Source organism: Antechinus flavipes, chromosome 5, assembly GCF_016432865.1.
Source record: "Antechinus flavipes isolate AdamAnt ecotype Samford, QLD, Australia chromosome 5, AdamAnt_v2, whole genome shotgun sequence".
Lineage (NCBI taxonomy): Eukaryota > Metazoa > Chordata > Mammalia > Dasyuromorphia > Dasyuridae > Antechinus > Antechinus flavipes.
The window spans coordinates 188,026,915-188,045,225 of NC_067402.1; the positions used below are offsets into that span (position 1 = coordinate 188,026,915).

Here is an 18,311-nt window from a genome sequence, read left to right on the forward strand (position 1 = left end):
GTTTGTGTTACTTATGAATGTAAATGTGAATATAAAGATGGTTCTCTGTGTTGAAAGCTGCCTTCATGCTAGGAGACTGAGTTAATACTTCTAGATTTATTAATGAAATCTGTCACCTGTTCTGCTCAAACAAATGGTCCAGGCCCCAAATCATCCCTCCTTTTGGTCTCAATCTTCAGCCCCACTCTTCTCTACCAAAGTTTTAATGGATTCCAGGACATTCTGACTCACCCCGGATAGGACTTTATGGGATGCTGGAAGGAGGGAGGTAGTTGTGGATGCCTAACACTGAGGAGAGGGATATATTGAGATGGCCTATTCCCAACCCCTTGCCTCTCTAGTTTTGGATCCAGACAAGCCACTCCCCACATCCACTTTTCTCTCCTTTAAGCCCTTCCCCTAGAGGTAAGACCTGTGGACAGCTGGTAGGGGGTTTGGGGAGGGGGATTATCCAGATCAGTCTCCTCTAATCTCATCTCTGTTTTCTGTGTGAACCCCCCTCCCTTCTCATAAACCCTACTAGCAATTGGTGATTCGGTCAGTCCCAGGGAGCCGCTTACTTTGGAGTGTACACAAGGATATTTGTCAATGTCATCATCCCTAACCCTTACTCGATTCCCTGTTCTGGAATCTAGGCTGGATCTTCCTTCTTCTAAAATAATCTCAATTGAGACTTATCATTGCTATCATTCTTTTGTCCTCCCCCAAAAAACAACAAAAGTCTGACCTCCTAATCCTCAACAGCTTTAGTCTAATCCCAGCTGTGATTTGATGCTCTTATCTTTGCCATCAGAGAGGTGGCCTGGTAAGCACATGCTCCTCCTACCCTACCCCTATCTTTCCTTAATGCTTCCCAGTAAGAATCCAGGGGAACATTGCAAGAGAACCTGACCCTCTCTGGCAGACTCCACCAAGACTCAGCCCTATATTACCCCTTCACTATCTAGCTCCAGATTTTCCCCCTTAGACTTCTTAATAGTACTTTAACTGTCCAGACCTTAACCTTTCACTCCAGTTCTTCCCTTTCCCCACCTGATTTTACCCACTTACCTCACTGGGACCAGGCCAGTAGTAGAACTGGGGCGGCTGATCCAAGGGCATTGAACCAGAGACAAGAGAGGAAGAGTCAAGATCCAGAGTAAACTCAAATTCACACTCAAGTAAGGACTGGTCTGCTACTGTGGCAGGGTGGGAAAGGCTGAAGGGATTGTTTTGGTGAACTGAAGTGGGACTGAACTTAACTGAACTTAGAGGGAATGGGAATCTATTTGTGGGGTGAAGGGGTAACCTTTAACCTTATCATTTGTACATTTGAAGGCACCCTAAGAAGTTTTCTTTTTTGGGGAAGGATCCTATACTGCTTTAGGGGAAAGGGTCTAATTATTTACGTGACATAGTGGAAAACATGTTGAATCCTAGCTTTAACTCTTAGTATGGGTGATTTATTTCACTTTCTCAGCCTCTCCTGTCATCTGCAAAACAGGGTAATGGCATTTGTACCACTTACCTCCCAAGGTGTCGGTGAGGAAAGTGCTTGGTAAGCCTACAATTTGTGCATAAATGGGAGCTATTAGTTGGAATATTACTCCCTTCTGAAACTGTGTAGATGGAATATAAAGGGATACAGCCTAAGTGACTTGGTAAGATCAGAAAGGAGTTGTTCAGGGTGAGGGGAGGTGCAGTGAGCACAGAGAATGAGTTCCCTAATTATCTATATGCCCTTGCCAGGACAGGGACAGGAGCAGTTTCATCTATTAGCCATGGGGGAGATGGAGCAATTGCGTCAGGAAGCTGAACAGCTCAAGACACAGATTGCGGTAATCTCCCATGCTCCCCATACCTGTGGATTCTTCTTAACCCTGTGAATCCTTTAAGCTGGTACTCTAGATCTAAGAGTCCCTTACAATGGATCCCCTCAAGCTTTGGGATTCCTCTGTTCCCCAACTTAAATCAAAACCTTTAACTCCCTCCTTGTCTCCCTATTGCCCTTCCCCAACCTTGATATCAGATTGCTCTTCCCACAGGATGCCCGGAAAGCCTGTGCTGACACTACCCTGGCAGAGGTAAGAGCTTTTCCATCAAAACAAGGAAGTAGAGTCAGGAGTTTGAAAGTAAAGAAAAAAGATTGGAAGAATTCAGAATTTCATGCTCAGAGTGACATTGCAGGATAGGATAGTCCTGGGATGGAATGCAATCAGCATGCAGGAATCTAGGTAGCCTCTAAAACTCTAATTAACGTCAATTTATTTATAGCTTACTTCTGGTCTAGAGGTTGTTGGGCGGATTCAGATGCGAACACGCCGGACTCTCCGAGGACACTTGGCCAAGATCTATGCCATGCATTGGTCTACTGACTCCAAGTGAGTTGAAGAAGAATCTGGGATAGGGGGAAAAAAGGGAGAAATGAAATTCTTGAGTAATCTGGATTCCTTATTCTCTCTAGGCTACTAGTGAGTGCTTCACAAGATGGAAAGCTGATTGTGTGGGATACCTACACAACCAACAAGGTACCTATTTGATTCGTGCCCCTCTGCCCTGAAGGACTTTCCCCATTACTCAGGCAAAGCCCCTTTCCTACTGCCATACTTCCTGAACCCACCACCATTTCCTTCTTTAATTTCCCCCCATCCCTCTTCTTCTTCTGAACCTGCTACTGGTCCTTATATCATTCTGCTTCTTTGCCACCAGGTCCATGCCATCCCACTCCGTTCCTCTTGGGTCATGACCTGTGCGTATGCTCCATCGGGAAACTTCGTGGCTTGTGGGGGACTGGACAATATGTGCTCCATCTACAGCCTCAAATCCCGAGAGGGCAATGTCAAGGTCAGCCGGGAGCTGAATGCCCACACAGGTGAGTCCCTGACAGGGGAGAACCTCTCCAACTAAACATGAAGAGGAAGACTGCGTCTCCACTGAAGGCTTAGCACTTCCCCTGGTGACAGCCCTTCTATCCCCACCAGGTTACCTCTCCTGCTGCCGATTCTTAGATGACAACAACATTGTGACCAGCTCTGGAGATACCACATGGTAACGAAAGATCTAATGCTTTTGGGGGTAGGTGGGAAATTTAGGCATCAAAATAATGTGCTTTGGGGGGAAATGCTGCCAATTGTTTTCTTCTCCTTTTTCTCCCCTACTTGCCTACAGTGCTCTATGGGACATTGAGACTGGGCAGCAGAAGATGGTATTTGTGGGCCACACAGGAGATTGCATGAGCCTAGCTGTTTCTCCTGATTTCAAACTCTTTATTTCTGGGGCTTGTGATGCCAGTGCTAAGCTTTGGGATGTACGAGAGGGGACTTGCCGCCAAACTTTCACCGGTCATGAGTCTGACATCAATGCTATCTGCGTATGTACCGCTTTCTTTGTATCTAGGTTTCCTTACTTCATCAAGAACCCTGCACGTGGTTTTTTAACGTGAATTTGGTTGAGGATTTTTGCCTTTATATCACAATCATTTCCTTCCTGTCCCCTCAAGACCAAACCTCTCCTTATGAAGAGATAAGAAAACAATTAAGCAAAAGCATCTGATATAAGGCTGCTGATATTTTCATGTAGAAAATATTTAGTTCTAGTAATTCTCCACATCTCTGCTCTGAGGGAGAAGTTATGTTTTATTTTTTTTCTCTTGGATGAATATTCATTAGTTTTGCCATTACTCAGGATTCAATGTCTTTTTAATGATCTTTTTATTTATACCCCACACTTACGATTTGTTTTTGCTTCCCTTTTTGTAGTTACCTTACTCTAATCTTTTCACCTCTAACTCTATCTTTAGGATTTGACTCAGCTCTTCTTACATCTCTCAAACCCATAAGAACCACAGACTTTAAAACCAAAGGGGTAGGGAGCAATTAGGTGGATCAGTAAATAGAGCACCAGCCTTGGAATAAGAAGGATCTGAGTTCAAATATGGCCGCAGACATTTACTAGCTGTGTGATCTGGGCAAGTTACTTAACCCCAATTGTCTTCCACCCCATAAAATAAAACCACATCAGGGAGCAAGAAATTTACTTATTAGTTTCAGGAGGCAGAAAATAGGGAAAGGTTAAGCTGGGGGATTACAGAGGACCAGAATTGGAATAGAAGAGAAATTGCCTAAGGATACTTAAGAAGATTTTTTTTTAAAGTATGGGATAAGGTTCCTGAAAAGGGCACCCTGAAGTGATCTTGTTTTTCCTTTCCCCTTAGTTCTTCCCAAATGGTGAAGCAATTTGTACTGGTTCAGATGATGCTACCTGTCGTCTCTTCGACCTTCGGGCTGATCAGGAACTAATTACATATTCACATGAAAGCATCATCTGTGGGATCACATCAGTTGCCTTCTCTCGAAGTGGCCGCCTGTTGCTGGCTGGCTATGATGACTTTAACTGCAACATTTGGGACTCCCTGAAGGGTGAACGTGTTGGTGAGATTGCCTTTTTTTTTTTTTTTCAGATTGTCTCTCTTTCTTTCTAATACCTTCTCTTTCCATGTTTAGGACCTTTGTAGCTGTCCTTCATGATCTAGAACTTTCTTATTAGCCCCAATTCAGGAGGCTCTCCCCATAATTCAGCTCAGTTATTTTCAATCGTGTCTGACTCTTAGTGACCCCTTTGGGGATTTTCCTGGCAGAGATACTAGAATGGTTTGCCATTGCCTTCTCTGGCTCAATTCATAGATGAGAAAACTAAGGCAAATAGGGTTAAATGACATGCCCAGGATCACAAGCTAATAAGTGTCTGTGGCTAGATTTGAACTCAGGAAGATGAGTCTTCATGACTCCAGACTCAGTACTCTGTTAATTATGGAATCACCTAGCTGCCCCTCTCATACTGCTCCTCATACTACCATCTCTCAATTTCAAGATCATACTACCACCCCATACCACATAGTTCAGGACCATCTTTTGTTTCAGTCAAGACACTCTAGGGTCATCACACACTGTCATTTCCATTTCCTTATCTATATAATGATATTTATATATCATTATTTACATGTAAATATATCTATCCTATATTTATATAATCATTCTATCCTATGTTTATATATATATGTATGTATATATATATATATATTTTCCCCCCTGAGGCAATTGGAGTTAAGTGACTTGTCCCTGTCACACAGCCAGGAAGTATTAAGTGACTGAGGTCAGATTTGAACTCAGGTTCTCCTGACTTCAGGGCTGGTGCTGTATCCACTATACCAACTAGCTGTCCCTATATATGTGTGTATATATATATATATATATATATATATTAGGCAACAACAGTTGTCATAAGTAACATACTTTGGACTTTAAAATGCCATGTGAATGGGCATTATTACCACTATTCTCACTACAACTTTCAAGTTAAAAATGTGATGGAGTAAGGGGAAAAGGGATAAGCATTTAAAGAGTACTTTGCATATTCCAAGCACTTAACAAATATTTCAGGTGATCCTCACTATAACCTTACAAAGTAATTTATTATTATCCTCATTTTATAATTAGGGAAACTGAGGCAAACAAGGTTAAGTGGCTTGCCCAGGTCACATAGCTCATATAAGAGGTCAAATATGAACACAGGTTTTCCTGATTTAAGGCCCAGGTGTATATCTATTGTATCACCTAACTGTCTTAAGTGATCTCCTTAAAAAGATTTTTTAAAAAAGCAATCAGGTGGAAAGATAATTAAACTTAAACCCAGGACATCAGAATTCTACTGGCAGCTTTTTAGTCTTGGGCCGTTTCAGTTCTCAGGTCTCATTTTTTGCCTCTGTAATATAGACAGGGGATATATAATCTCAGAGTCCCCTTCCATTTCTATGGTTATATAACTATTCAAGCACTATTATGGGCAGCTACGTACTGCAGTGCATAGAGAGTCAAGCTTGGAATCAGGAACACCTGAATTTAGATTGCCTCAGATATTTATTAGCTCCATACTTCTGGACACCTTTGTTTCAATTTCCTCATCTATAAAATGAACTGGAGAAAGCAATGGCAAATCACTCCAATATTCTTGCCAAGAAAATCCCAAATAAGTCTTGAAGAATTGGACATGACTGAACAATAACATAGGACCGTATTCTTTTTTACCTCTCCGCAACTACTGCCACTGATTCTCTGTAATACCTGTGCCTACCAATGGAAGGTCAAATTGGGAAGAAGAGAAGGAATATTCCCTGTTGGCCTTGGAGTCAGAGGATCTGAATTCAAAGATATTTAATATCTTGGAGTCTCAGTTTTTTCATCTATAAAATGGGAAGAAGGATGGAGTAGATGACTGAAAATCCTTTCCATCTCTAAATTTATGGTACTATGGTCTTCTCCATTCCTAGTTCTCCCTTTCCCTCATTTACCTAACAATGAAGAAATATCTCATTTCCCTCATCAGGAGATAGTGAAAAATGTGGATATAAATATCTGAATGTAGACTCTTCTGTACTACTAGACTAATCAGTTCTGGACCCAGGCCAAATCAACAGTAACAGGAATAGACTCTCAGGGCATCCTGGAACTGATCCTCTCATCTAGAAGATCAGTTATTAATAACTAATCATTAATAATTATTAAAACTAATCATTAACAATAAAATACTAATATCTTTAATATTTTCCTATTAATTTATTTGAGATAAATAGGTTAATTGTCTTGCCTGAGGTCATACAGCTAGTAGGTGTCTAAGGCCATATTTGAACTTAGGTCCTCCTAACTCCAAATCTGGTAAATGCTCCATCCTAGTACACCATTTAGCTGCCCCAGTGTCTTTAGTGTTAAGTAGCTTGGGAAGTATCCAGTGTATCAGGTTACTCAGAGGAGTTTCTCCCAGAATTCAGTGACTTGTTCTTGACCCAAATATGAGGGATAAGCTAGGACTAGCCTGGCCTCTGAGAATAGCCTTGCTCGCTCTCATCCTTGCCTCCTCCAGTTTTCACCAGAGACTGAAAGAATCACCTCCTCCTCCTTCGTTATCACAAGGACCTGAGTTTCCTTTATTCTCTAGCAGAGTGGAATGCCTTTCCTAATGGGTTCTTTGACATATAGGATATCCTATTAGTTTTTGAGAGTAAGAGAGAACCCTTTCTTTGAGGGAACAGTTTCCCGCCATGGATGCAGGCTGCTATTGATCAGAATACTTTCTTCTCTACTCAAATCCAGATGTCTAATAGCTTATTTGTTTTTTTCTTTAGGGACCCTCTCCGGCCATGACAACAGGGTCAGTTGCCTGGGGGTTACAGCTGATGGGATGGCAGTGGCCACAGGCTCCTGGGACAGCTTCCTCAAGGTCTGGAACTGAAGAAGGTGGCAAGAGATGAGAGAAAAGGGCAGCTTGGATTTCTGTTACCCTGCATCTTGTTGAAGATTCACTCACCTGTTTCTTCTTCCTCAGTACTTCCTCATTAAAGGGCAGGTAGGATTTAGGAAATGTCGAGAAGAAGATGGCAAGTAGCAAAGCCTGGGTCAGAATGGCCATATAGATCCGCTCCCCTCCTATCACCATCAGCCCTACACAGATGTGTAGCCTTTTCCCTCACTTCCTCAATGGCCATTCTGACCCCTATCTAGCCCCTTCCCCTTCCTTTCTAAATACCTTTCACAGTCCCCAAAGCAAGATGGCTAGCTCTGACAGGCAGCAAAGTTTTAGAACAGCCTGGATTCTTCACCAATAGCTTCAGCAATCACCATAGAAGACCAGACTTAGAAGATATAACTAGGTATAATTGGGCTAAACTACAACCTCATTCCCCTCTGTGTCCCCCTTATGGACCCTCTTTAAGCCTGGTTTCCTTTTCTAGCTCAGATTCAATAAAGGGCAGCACTACTGTATAAGAATCTTTGTGAAATGACTAACATTCATTCCTCTTTTTCAAGTGGCTCAATATTTACCCCTCCAAAAATCTTCATGCACTGCTTTAGGTGACCCAACATGAATCTAAGCTGCTTTTCCCATCAATATGGAGAGTTTAAAGGCCTGAAGACTCCTGAGGCCCAAGAAGGGGAAAGGAAAGAGCCTAGCAGAACTACAAATTTATAGTAATAGTTTCCAGGCTTTCTGTGATCTAAAGCAAAAGTTGGAATGAGAGAGAAAGGGTAGGGTTCCATTTTAAGCAATCCTGGCCAAACTTAGAATCCTCTACTTGAGGAGCTAAGGGGAAAACAAATAAATAATAACGGCTTGGTAAAGTCTGAAATTGGAACAAGTCACAGAGTTGGAGGCCTAAATATAATCACAATGCTACTTTGAAGAAAACAGGAGAAAAAAGTAAAATTTGTCTCGGGGACTAAGGTCCTGCTTGTTGGGATAGGGATAGAGATTATTGGGAGTTCTTTGATGAATCCATTATATTATCTATGTGATTACTCCCTCCAGTGGTGCCCATAATAACCCATCCACAACTTCTGTATAATTCTTGTCTATGTTGCCTCATAAATCTTTTCAAGGGGATTCTACTGATAGAAGAGAAGCCTTTCTCTTATTCTTTTAATATCCCAACAGCATTTGACTAGATTGTCTCAGTTAGCTCTGGTTTTTCAACATCATGTGCTGACTTTTTTTTTTTTTTACACATTTTGAAAGGACCCTCCAACCTCTGTATTCCCCCAGATCAAGTTAGATCTTGTAGTTGAGTCCAAAAAAGGGTCATTATCTCTTTGGCTCATATGCCCTTATTTGGAGTTTGCGCTGAGAAATCCCCAAATATATGTGTGTCTAGGTTTTCACAAACATGAGTAACAGGATACCCTGCTTCTGAACAAGTACTCAAGGTATATATAGTCTTTATTTCATCTCAATGAAAAAAAATATAAAAGACTCAGAAGAGACTATAAATAAATATGGATAATGCATGAGCCACTCAAAATATCTTTTAAGCTCAGGGAAGCCATATTCTCACATTCTAGTGAAATAAATTTCTCCCATGTGATCCGGTACTTCCTTGTCTCACAATATCGTTCTACGACTATATAGTGGAAGGTGGTGGAAGATTACACCTGGAAAACAAACACACTTTGGAACTGCTGCAGGACGGACAACTCTTTTCCCAATGAACATTGTCCAAACGATTCACATTAATAATGGGAAGCTTCTTCTGTTCCCTTGTCTTATAGTTTTAGTTCTTTACTAATTTTTTTTTTTTACTTTACTAAATAATTCCCAGTGGTAGGTGCAATATGAATAAACCTTTTATTGCTCCAATAGACATTCTGACCAGAAGATTCTTTCTAAAAGATCTGAACTTTTACTCTTGGAGCTATTCTTAAGGCAAACTCTAAACTTGATGCTGCCCCATAAATCTCCCTTTACCTCTAGAAATTAAGATTCTGGGATCACGTAACCTAGAAGTATTCCTTCTTCTAACTAGGATGCAGAGTTTCAGGAATAATACTGTCCCTAGACTTCAACTTCAGATCGTATGTTTGCCCCTGTCATGTTTTAGCATTAACTCTTGACAATCTGTGACTGCCATATCTCTTGGATGAGAATCCTCTATCTCCTTGAATCAAGGGAGAGAGAGGCAGGGGCATATATTGTTTTTGCTACCATTTACTAGTAAATGCTTTCTAAACAGATGCAACCAACCTGCAACATTTACCTGTTTGAAACATTCAAATAAGCAGGAACCTGAATGCTCTGGGGAAAAAAATATTCCTCAGAATACTTTGGCTTATAGTAGACAGGTACACACTATTGTACTCTGGTACTATTGTACCCCTAATTAATCTTCCTTACTCTTTCCCACCCCTAGTAGTTGAAGTGAATTTTTTTTTTTTTTTGTCTTTTCTTGGAGGGGAGGGAGAGGCCTAGATTTGAATTTCAGTTTTATTATTTTTTTTTAGTGTGAGCTTAAGAAATACACACAAAAATTATCATTTCTACAAAGTAGAATGTACAAAGGGAGGATTATAAATACCCAGGATGATATTGTAAATTGCATTTACTTTGTATAAAAAAAAATGTATAAAATTTAACATATTACCTTCACAACTATCCTGCTTATCTCTGCTGCCTTCTGAACTTTCTTTTATTCTTCCCTATGCTCTTTTAAAAGTTTCAATGTCCCTTATTTTTTTCTTTTTTAAAAAATCATCATCATTAATAATCCCTGCCTGCCTGTCCCTCCTCCTTCAAGTTAAAAACAGGAAAAAAAATTATTATAAAGAGATGAAGATAGAAAAGCAAAATAAATCCATATTATGACCATTTCCAAAAATATGTCTTTTTCTACATCTTGGATCAGCCCTCTGTCAAGAGGTAGAGTATAATTCTTTGTTAATCCTCTTATGTTACTTGATTATTCTATTGATCAGAGTTTTTAAGTCTTTAAAAGATATTTTCCTTTAAAATGTTATTTGTCTCCTTTAAGTCGTTCTCTTGGTTATGTTCACTTTACCCTACATCAATTCTTTCTTTTCAGTGTCCCTTGAAACTTTTCCTTTATTTCATTTCTAATAACCAAAGGTATATGGATAAATGTTTAACAACTGCTCTCTGATAGGAAAAAATTACCTATGATACCCTTTTAAGTTTTATTGGTATTATTAACATTTACTCCACTTTCTTAAATTTAGATAATCAACACAGTACAAAATTAAGCTCCAGTTTGCAGCTTTTACTATTTTTGAGGTGTAAATGCTTACAATGAAAATTGAATAACTGCCTCTATAGGCTAGATCCAGCATATTCCTTCAGTCCTACTTCAATGATATGTGAGATTATATAGATAGATGGATTGTCTCAATACTTGAATACCTAAATACCTCATCCTCCTCTGCAGAGAATAAGAGAAGCATTCTGTCTGCACCACTAGGAAGGACTATAGCTGAGAGATAGACAGGGAAGGAGACATCCGACAAGTCTGTTCTCTAATATTCAAGAAAGGTGTTGGACTAGAATTATATCTCTCTGGTACCCCACCTCCTAATATATCTGGTCTAGGAATATGAGCCCCTAATCATCTTAAGGGAGAGAGCAGCCCTTAAGCTTATCTTCATCAATCTGGCCTTTCTTCAACTTATACAAAAAGCCATCATCTATAGTGAATAATAAGTAAGCAAGTCCATTTATCCAAGCATAATGACAAACAGAAACGAAAGTTCTACAGTTAGAGTATAGCATAAAATATAAGGTGTCCCTAAAGTCTTAGTGAAGTTTTAAAACTATATTGATATGAGATAATCCTGTTCATAAGAGAAAATGAACTCTTTAGCTATGAGCAAAATCTTAGCTCACATTTTAAGAGAGCAGAAAGAGGTGATTCAAGCCAGTTCCAATGGTCTTGTGATGGAGCCATCTGCACCCAGAGAGAGGATTTTGGGGATCACAAAGTGTGGAGTGAGGATCTCAACATAGTATTTTCACTTTTTTGTTGTTTTCTTGCATTTTGTTTTCTTTCTCATTTTCTCTCCTTTTTGATCTGATTTTTTCTTCTGCAGAATAATTGTAAAAATATGTATAAAAGAATTGCACATATTTAACATATATTGTATTATTTGCCATCTAGGGGAGTGGGTAGGGGGAAGGGAGGGAGAAAAAAATTGAAACACAAGATTTTGCAGGATGAATTTTGAAAACTATGTATATGTTTTGAAAATAAAAAGCTTTATAAAAAATAAATTAAAAAAAAAAAAAAAGAATAGAGCAGATCTCTCCCTGACTGATCTTCTCTTGGAAGTATCAAGTATTGCAGACCTTGGAAATAATAGAACATTTATGGGGCCAGTTCCTGTCTATCCATGTCTCCAAAGATTGCCTTCCACCATTTACAGTTTTTCTCTTTCCATTGCTTTCCTGGAGCTGTTCTCCATACTTCCTTGTTTGGTCTTTGAATTTTATTTCTGATTATTTAATAATAGTACTTACCTCCCAGAATTGTTGAGACTATCAAATGAGATCATAATCATAAAGCACTTAGCACAGTACACACATATGATAAGTACTACATACATAGTTATTATTGTTTGCAATATTTTTAAATTTGACATCAAAGCTCTAAATTTTGACTTTTCCATTTCTAAGAATTTTCTTTTCCGAGATTTCTTTCAGAAGGTGATTAGTGGATTTTTTTCTATCTTCACTTTGTCCTCTAGTTCTAATAAATCATTTATGATTTCTTGAAATATGATTGTTTTTTAAAATCATGTTTTTGTGTGAGTCCAAATGATTTTCAAATTATTTCTCATTAACCTGTTTTTTAGGTGAGTTGTTTTATGTATCAAATATCTTATGTCTTCTATTTTTTTTCAGTCTTGATTTGATCTAACATTTCTTTCATTCTCTTGGAGTCATTAATTTTTATTTGGTCTATTCTAATTTTCATGGATTCTGTTACATGGGTAAGATTTACTATTTTCTGATCTAAGTTATTTATTCTTCCAATTCTTTCCTCCAGGATTTTTTAATATCTTGCTTCATTTCTTCTAGGTGTTCATGTAGTCCTTGTAGAAAATCAATGTTTTTCCTTGAGTGTCTAACTGTAGCTGTTATGGAGTGTTTTTCTTCTTAGTTGGATTTTTAAAAAACATATATCTTTTGACCTATAATAATTTTTCATCAGGGCAGTGGGTTTTATTTACTTACTCATCTCTGCAATTATCATTTCTAAATTGGGGCTGGCTCTGTATCAACACCAGATCTTGTTTCCTGATACATTTTTGGATGTCTGTTTGTCTTCCACTTAGGTGACCTGAGTACCTTTAGAAGAGGAACAGATTCCTCTCCCTCTTAGGAATTCAGACCCCTCTGAATCTTTGAAGTTTAGGTGCTGGCTCTTCAGGGCCCTCATAGCACCTCAGAACAAAGGACCAGGGAGGATTGTCTTAGCCTAAGAGCTAGCCTGAGCAATAGGTACACTATAAGGGTCTGACTTGGCCAGAGCTGTGCTTTAGAAAAATCACTTAATACTCCTAGTCAAGGTGATTGCTTACAAGGTACATACTGTGAACAGCATCCAGCTAGAATAGCTAGATGGCTTCTCACAAGCTAGGAGGCTACACTATGTGCTGACTTTTCTGGAAGATCCCTTCTTCTATTACCTGCAGGCTTCTGACTGATGTTTTATGGAGTTCAAGGGGCAGCCAGATGACTGAATGTTTAGAGTGCAGGGCCTCAAGACACTTATTACCTTACTTACTGTCTGGGCAAGCCATTTAATCTCTGCCTTCATCTACTGGAAATAGCTAACCATTCCAGTATCATTTGCCAAGAAAAATTCCAAGGAAAGCATTGAAATGATATGGTCCATGGGATCACGAAGAGTCCGACATGATTAAAAAACAATGAATTAGGTGAAAATAAGTCTCTGTAGTTGTACCTTGGATATATTGATCCTTATTCTATCTAATATTATTTTTAAATTATTGTTAGGATAGGGATTTGAGAGCTAGCTTAATTACTTCCATTCAAGAAGCCATCTTGGCTAAAATTGTTAAGCAAAAATTTTTTTTTATTATAGCTTTTTATTGACTGAACATATGCATGGGTAATTTTTCAACATTATCCCTTGCACTCACTTCTGTTCCAACTTTTCCCTTCCCTCCTTCTACCCCCTCCCCTATATGGCAGGCAGTCTCATACATATTAAACACCTTAAAGTCTATCTTAAATACAATATATGTGTGCAGATCCGTACAATTCTCTTGTTGCACAAGAAAAATCAGATTCAGAAGGTAAAAATAACCTGGGAAGAAAAACAAAAATGGTATGCACACACACACACATGTAGGTACAAAATAGCTAGATCATGAAATGTACAGAAGGAAATAAGAAAACTAAAAATATTGGGAGATATGTGAAAAGACCTAAATGCTGAAGAATTTCTATTTTATCCTGGAGGCAATAGAGAATTACTGGAGTTTATTGATCAATGGATCAAAGGTCAGATGTACACTTTAGGAAAAGATCTTTATTAGGTGAGTGGAGAATAGATTGAACAAAAATTTGAGGCATGAAGAAAAATAAGGCTATTGCAATAATCCAGATAAAAGGCAACAAGAACCTGATTTATTGTGGTAGTTATGTGAATGGAGAGAAAGGGGGCACAGATAAGAGATATTCTAAGAGTCAAAGATGATACCAAAATTGGGAGCTCAAGGAGATAGGGCCACTCAACAAAAATAATTTAGAAGAGGGCAGGATTTTAGTGGAAAGATGTTTTTTGTTTTGGACATGTTGAGTTTGAGATGAACATAGGGCATCCCGTTCAAAATGTTCATTAGGCAGGTTGTAATTCATGACTAGTACTCGGGAGAAAGTAGAACTGGATATATATAGAATATATAAGAATGGGAGATGACAATTTAACTCAAACAAGTTATATAGAAGAAAAGAAAAAAGGACCTAAGAGCACTGTGGGAAAATCATGATTAGGAAATGTGACATTCATGGCTAAGTGTAACACAGATGAAGATCCAGCAAAGATGACTGACAAGGTCAGATAGATAAGAGAAAAATCAGAAGAGATTAGTGTCACAAACAAGAAAGTATCCTGTAGGAGGCAATCAACAGTGTTAAATGCTGCAGAAGTCAAGAAGGGTGAGGACTGAAGAGATTTTAACTCTGTTTCTGATTCCAAATGCTTGCATGAGAGACTTCAGATTTGGTTTGCATTTTATTTTGAGACAAATTTTTTAAAAATCAAAACTCACTTTATACCTTATTTAAGCAACTATGCTTGTGAAGATGTAGAAAAGTTGCTGTAGAAAGTGGTGAAATCTTGTCTGTTCCTCATTCTGATGTTCTCAAGAATATCTTGATGTGTAGTTTCTCATTTTACAATGAGCAAGTAAGCAAATAAAATGGTGGTTAAGGATAATTTCATGATCATGGCTGGAGTAAGGACTGCAATACTATCTATGGTTTTTCCTAATCATTCAGTACTTTAGCTTTATTGTATTCATTGGGTGGATCCCTGACTTTTCTCTAATTTCTTCAGTCACTGTTCCCATGCCCAAAGTCTTAGGCTTTTGATAACTACTTTTAATTTTTTCAACATTTTCTTTAATATAAAAGAAATCATACACACATCAAATACATACTGTACAAGTGGGGATGAGGGAATTATCTGGAATGAGATAAGGGGAGCATGAAGATAATGGTTGACAAGATACACTCTTCTTCAGAGTGGATTACCTCAGTTGTGGGGAGGCAAGATAAATGAATGGATCCATCTCAGGGCTATTAAGAGAGGAGATAAAATGAAGCGCCAAAATCTACAGTAGAGAGAATTAGGTTCTAGTTCTCAATCAAGGGACAATGCTGGTTCTCTTTGTTATGACCCTGATCCCAGGCCCGTCCAGTGATCTTCAAAGGGTGTCCAGTTCCTAGAATAGCCCCTTCTCTCCATTCTCCCACATTCTCACTCAGCACTGTGGACCGTTTATTCTATAGAGGAAGAAGATGCGAAGCTCAAGAGAAACAATTCCAAATTAAAAAAACACTCTGCTAAGGACTAGACTACTCAGTAAACCCCTTTTCCTCCCACAACCTTTACCTGCCGAGGCATCAGGGGACCAGGGGAATTATCATCCTGCAGGGTGGTGAGGGGTGATCTCCCTAGGACCTTGCCAGCAGGTTTCCTTCTAGGGGGCCTAGAACCTGAATGATGGTAGGGGGAAGGGAGAGATCAAAATGAGAATTGTCCTAAATATACTCACCTTCAATATATGTCACTCCCTTCATTACTCCCTCGGAAGGAAAACTTGTTTGCTACTTTTTCTCCCACCAGTATCTTGTACCTGAGGAACAAGGAGTCTCAGAGCCTCTGAAAAACTTGTCAGGGTCCTGGCTGGTCATTCGAAGAGCTGGAGGCTGTTCTGTTACTTCTGTAGTGTTTGCCTGTTTTCGGGAAACTTCAGTTTGGTTCAGGGAGGCTGGTAGTTTCTGGCGTTCAAGGAATATTGGAGTATCCAGAGACAAGTCCTGCTTAGGATGTGATGAAAACTTCACAGGTAGGACCAGCTCAGTGGAATGCTCTGGCTTAGAGGCTTCAGCCCCAAAGGCCTCACTAAGCTGCTTTACCAGCTGGTTTGAAAGGTCTGGAAGAGACAAACTTGAGCTAAGAACTGTTTCCAGACTCTGCCAATCATATAACAAGAGCATAGAAAGTAAGAGTCTTGTCATCTAGTCACGGGAGCAGGGGGTTTAAATTTTTTTTCTTCTGTGACATGGTCCCCTTGTCTGGTGAAGCTTATGGACCCCCTTTTCTCAGAATTAATTTTTAACATATACAATATATACGAAGGAAACCAATTATATTGAGATGCAGTCTTAAATTTTTTTTTCATGTTCCAGATCTCAGATGAAGAACTCCTAACTTAAAGGAGGGATGAAAATGAGCCCAAGGATTAGATGAGGACCAGAATCCAATTAGCAAGGGACAAAAGTCCATGGGACAGAAATGTAGTGGGGAGGAGAGAGAGAGGCAGGGAGAGGGTAGATAAAGAGGGATTAGAGAGAAATCTTGGTTTCTTTAGAAAGCAATAGGCAAAAAAAAAAAAAGAAAAGAAAAGAAAGCAATATGCTATAACTCTGGAATGGGGCTTGTGGGGATAGTTTTATGGAAACAGCTTTATCTAACAGTCTGTCTTGGTCCTGGGTGCAATACCAACCTACTGTGCTGGTTTTCATGGGTGTCCGGATGATGCCAAATGTGGGAGACCGGGGATCTGAGTCCTGAGGGTGTTGCACCATTTCCTGCTGCCATTCCATGGCAGGTGGACTTAGTTGTGGCGAGCTCTCTACCTGCCAATATGACACAGAATCTAGGCCATTCTCAGAACTGCAGTGGCCCCCACTTTCTCTGCCTCCTCTCCTGTGATCCCCAACAACACAATTGCATCAACTGAAGATTCACAATTATACATTCCTATGCAGGGCTTTACCATCACCCATAGCATATAGAGAAAAATCAGGCTCAGAAAGAGATTAGATGACTTGTTCATGGTTACCAGAGGCAGCTGTTGGCATAGTGGATAGAGTTCAAATCCAGCCTCAGGCATTTACTTGTTGTATGACCTTGGGCACAGGGCACACAACCTACTTCTGCTCGCCACAATTTACACCTCTGTAAAATGGGTATTATAATAAAAGTACCAATCTCCCAGGGTCATTGTGAAGATCAAATAAAGCATTTGATCCAAATATTCACTTAGCACAGTGTCTAGTTCATAGCAAACACCATATAAATGGTAAAACCATGATTTCGATGATGACGATGATTACAAAAGCAGGCAAATGTTGGATTTTTTGTGGTTAAAACCTGCATCTCATGCCTCCAAATCTACTGGAGGTAGTTATGGTAGAATGGAAAAATACATTTGCTTTGAAGTCAGAGAGACATAGGTTACACCCGGGCCTGCTATATTATCCTGGGCAATTCATGTCGCCTCTCTGGGCCTGTTTTCTAGTCTGTAAAATAATTAGGTTGGACTAGTCAGTTCTATACTCTGGAGTAGGAGTATGGTTATGGATCTCCCGAGCAAACATGAGAAGCCAGCACCCTGCCTTTACACAGACTTCCCAGAGGGATTAAGGGTAGACGGGGAACCCCTCTAGCTTTTCCACCTCCCCAATACCTGGATGGGGGTGCGCAGAATGCCTGCGCTGGGAGAACGAGGGTCTGTTACGTGCGCCAGGTGCTTGTTGCATGGCGCAGGACGGGCCGGGGTGGCCGGGACGCTCTTAGCCGAGCCCATCCTCGCAGCTCGGCCGGCCAGCTGCCCACGAGGGCGGGAGCACGGGAAGACCTGCGGGGAGAAAGGGGACGTTCAGGACTCGGACACTTTCCCTGCCGTTTCGCCCGTGAGCCAAGGGGTCGGAGAGTTGACCTTTGACTTCTGACGACTTTGGTTCCCCGGAGTGGAGGCCCCAGCGTAGTGCAGACAGAAAGTCCCGGAGTAGAAAAGAGGGAAGGGGGAAAATGCCTCCCAGCTCCGAAAGCTCGCTCACTTTTCGGTTTCAGGATTTTCCAGAGGATCTGTTACCATTCGGTCCAGACGTCTCAAAGTTGCGTTTCAAACCTCCCGCCACGCCTCCTGGATCCCTCTGATTGGCTGAACCTCGGGCCACCCTCTTGTACGTGAAACGAATCTTGACAATACGGGCGTTCATTGGCTTCGGGAGGTGTCTGTCACATGCATTACAAGGGCCAATGGGCATTTAAAATGGGTCTCTGACCCAGAAAGCCCTCCTACTCCCATGAAATCCCTCAGCTCTATCTCCAGGGGGAATCTTTAATTAATTAAAACGGTTTCTCTCCAGTTCATGCCAGCTGTCATTCCTTGAAACCCTGAAAAAGTACTCAATACATTATGTTTTGTATTTATTGTCGTTTAATGAAGAATGGAATA

At 40.1% G+C, this 18,311-nt stretch overlaps 2 protein-coding genes across 4 annotated transcripts; one reads left to right on the forward strand and one right to left on the reverse strand.

The window, feature by feature from the left end:
- Nucleotides 1-93: 93 nt before the first annotated feature.
- Nucleotides 94-10,036, forward strand: GNB3 (G protein subunit beta 3). The gene is made up of 9 exons (XM_051963323.1): nucleotides 94-1,817; nucleotides 2,025-2,063; nucleotides 2,254-2,360; nucleotides 2,444-2,507; nucleotides 2,689-2,851; nucleotides 2,961-3,027; nucleotides 3,148-3,349; nucleotides 4,193-4,409; nucleotides 7,157-10,036. Exons 1-9 carry the CDS (start codon nucleotides 1,695-1,697, stop codon nucleotides 7,261-7,263), a joined length of 1,089 nt encoding a protein of 362 aa, XP_051819283.1. The 5' UTR covers nucleotides 94-1,694; the 3' UTR covers nucleotides 7,264-10,036.
- Nucleotides 10,037-14,938: 4,902 nt separating this feature from the next.
- Nucleotides 14,939-18,015, reverse strand: CDCA3 (cell division cycle associated 3). 3 transcript variants are annotated; one of them, XM_051963332.1, is made up of 6 exons: nucleotides 17,911-18,015; nucleotides 17,538-17,708; nucleotides 16,572-16,704; nucleotides 15,699-15,998; nucleotides 15,455-15,558; nucleotides 14,939-15,345 (listed from the first exon to the last, which is right to left on the reverse strand). In XM_051963332.1, exons 2-6 carry the CDS (start codon nucleotides 17,655-17,657, stop codon nucleotides 15,196-15,198), a joined length of 807 nt encoding a protein of 268 aa, XP_051819292.1. In that variant the 5' UTR covers nucleotides 17,658-17,708; nucleotides 17,911-18,015; the 3' UTR covers nucleotides 14,939-15,195. The 3 variants fall into 3 exon arrangements, with proteins under 3 accessions (XP_051819292.1, XP_051819291.1, XP_051819293.1); XM_051963331.1 differs by having other exon boundaries at nucleotides 17,790-17,960; XM_051963333.1 differs by lacking the exon at nucleotides 17,911-18,015 and having other exon boundaries at nucleotides 16,572-16,700; nucleotides 17,538-17,697.
- Between the last annotated feature and the right edge of the window lie 296 nt (nucleotides 18,016-18,311).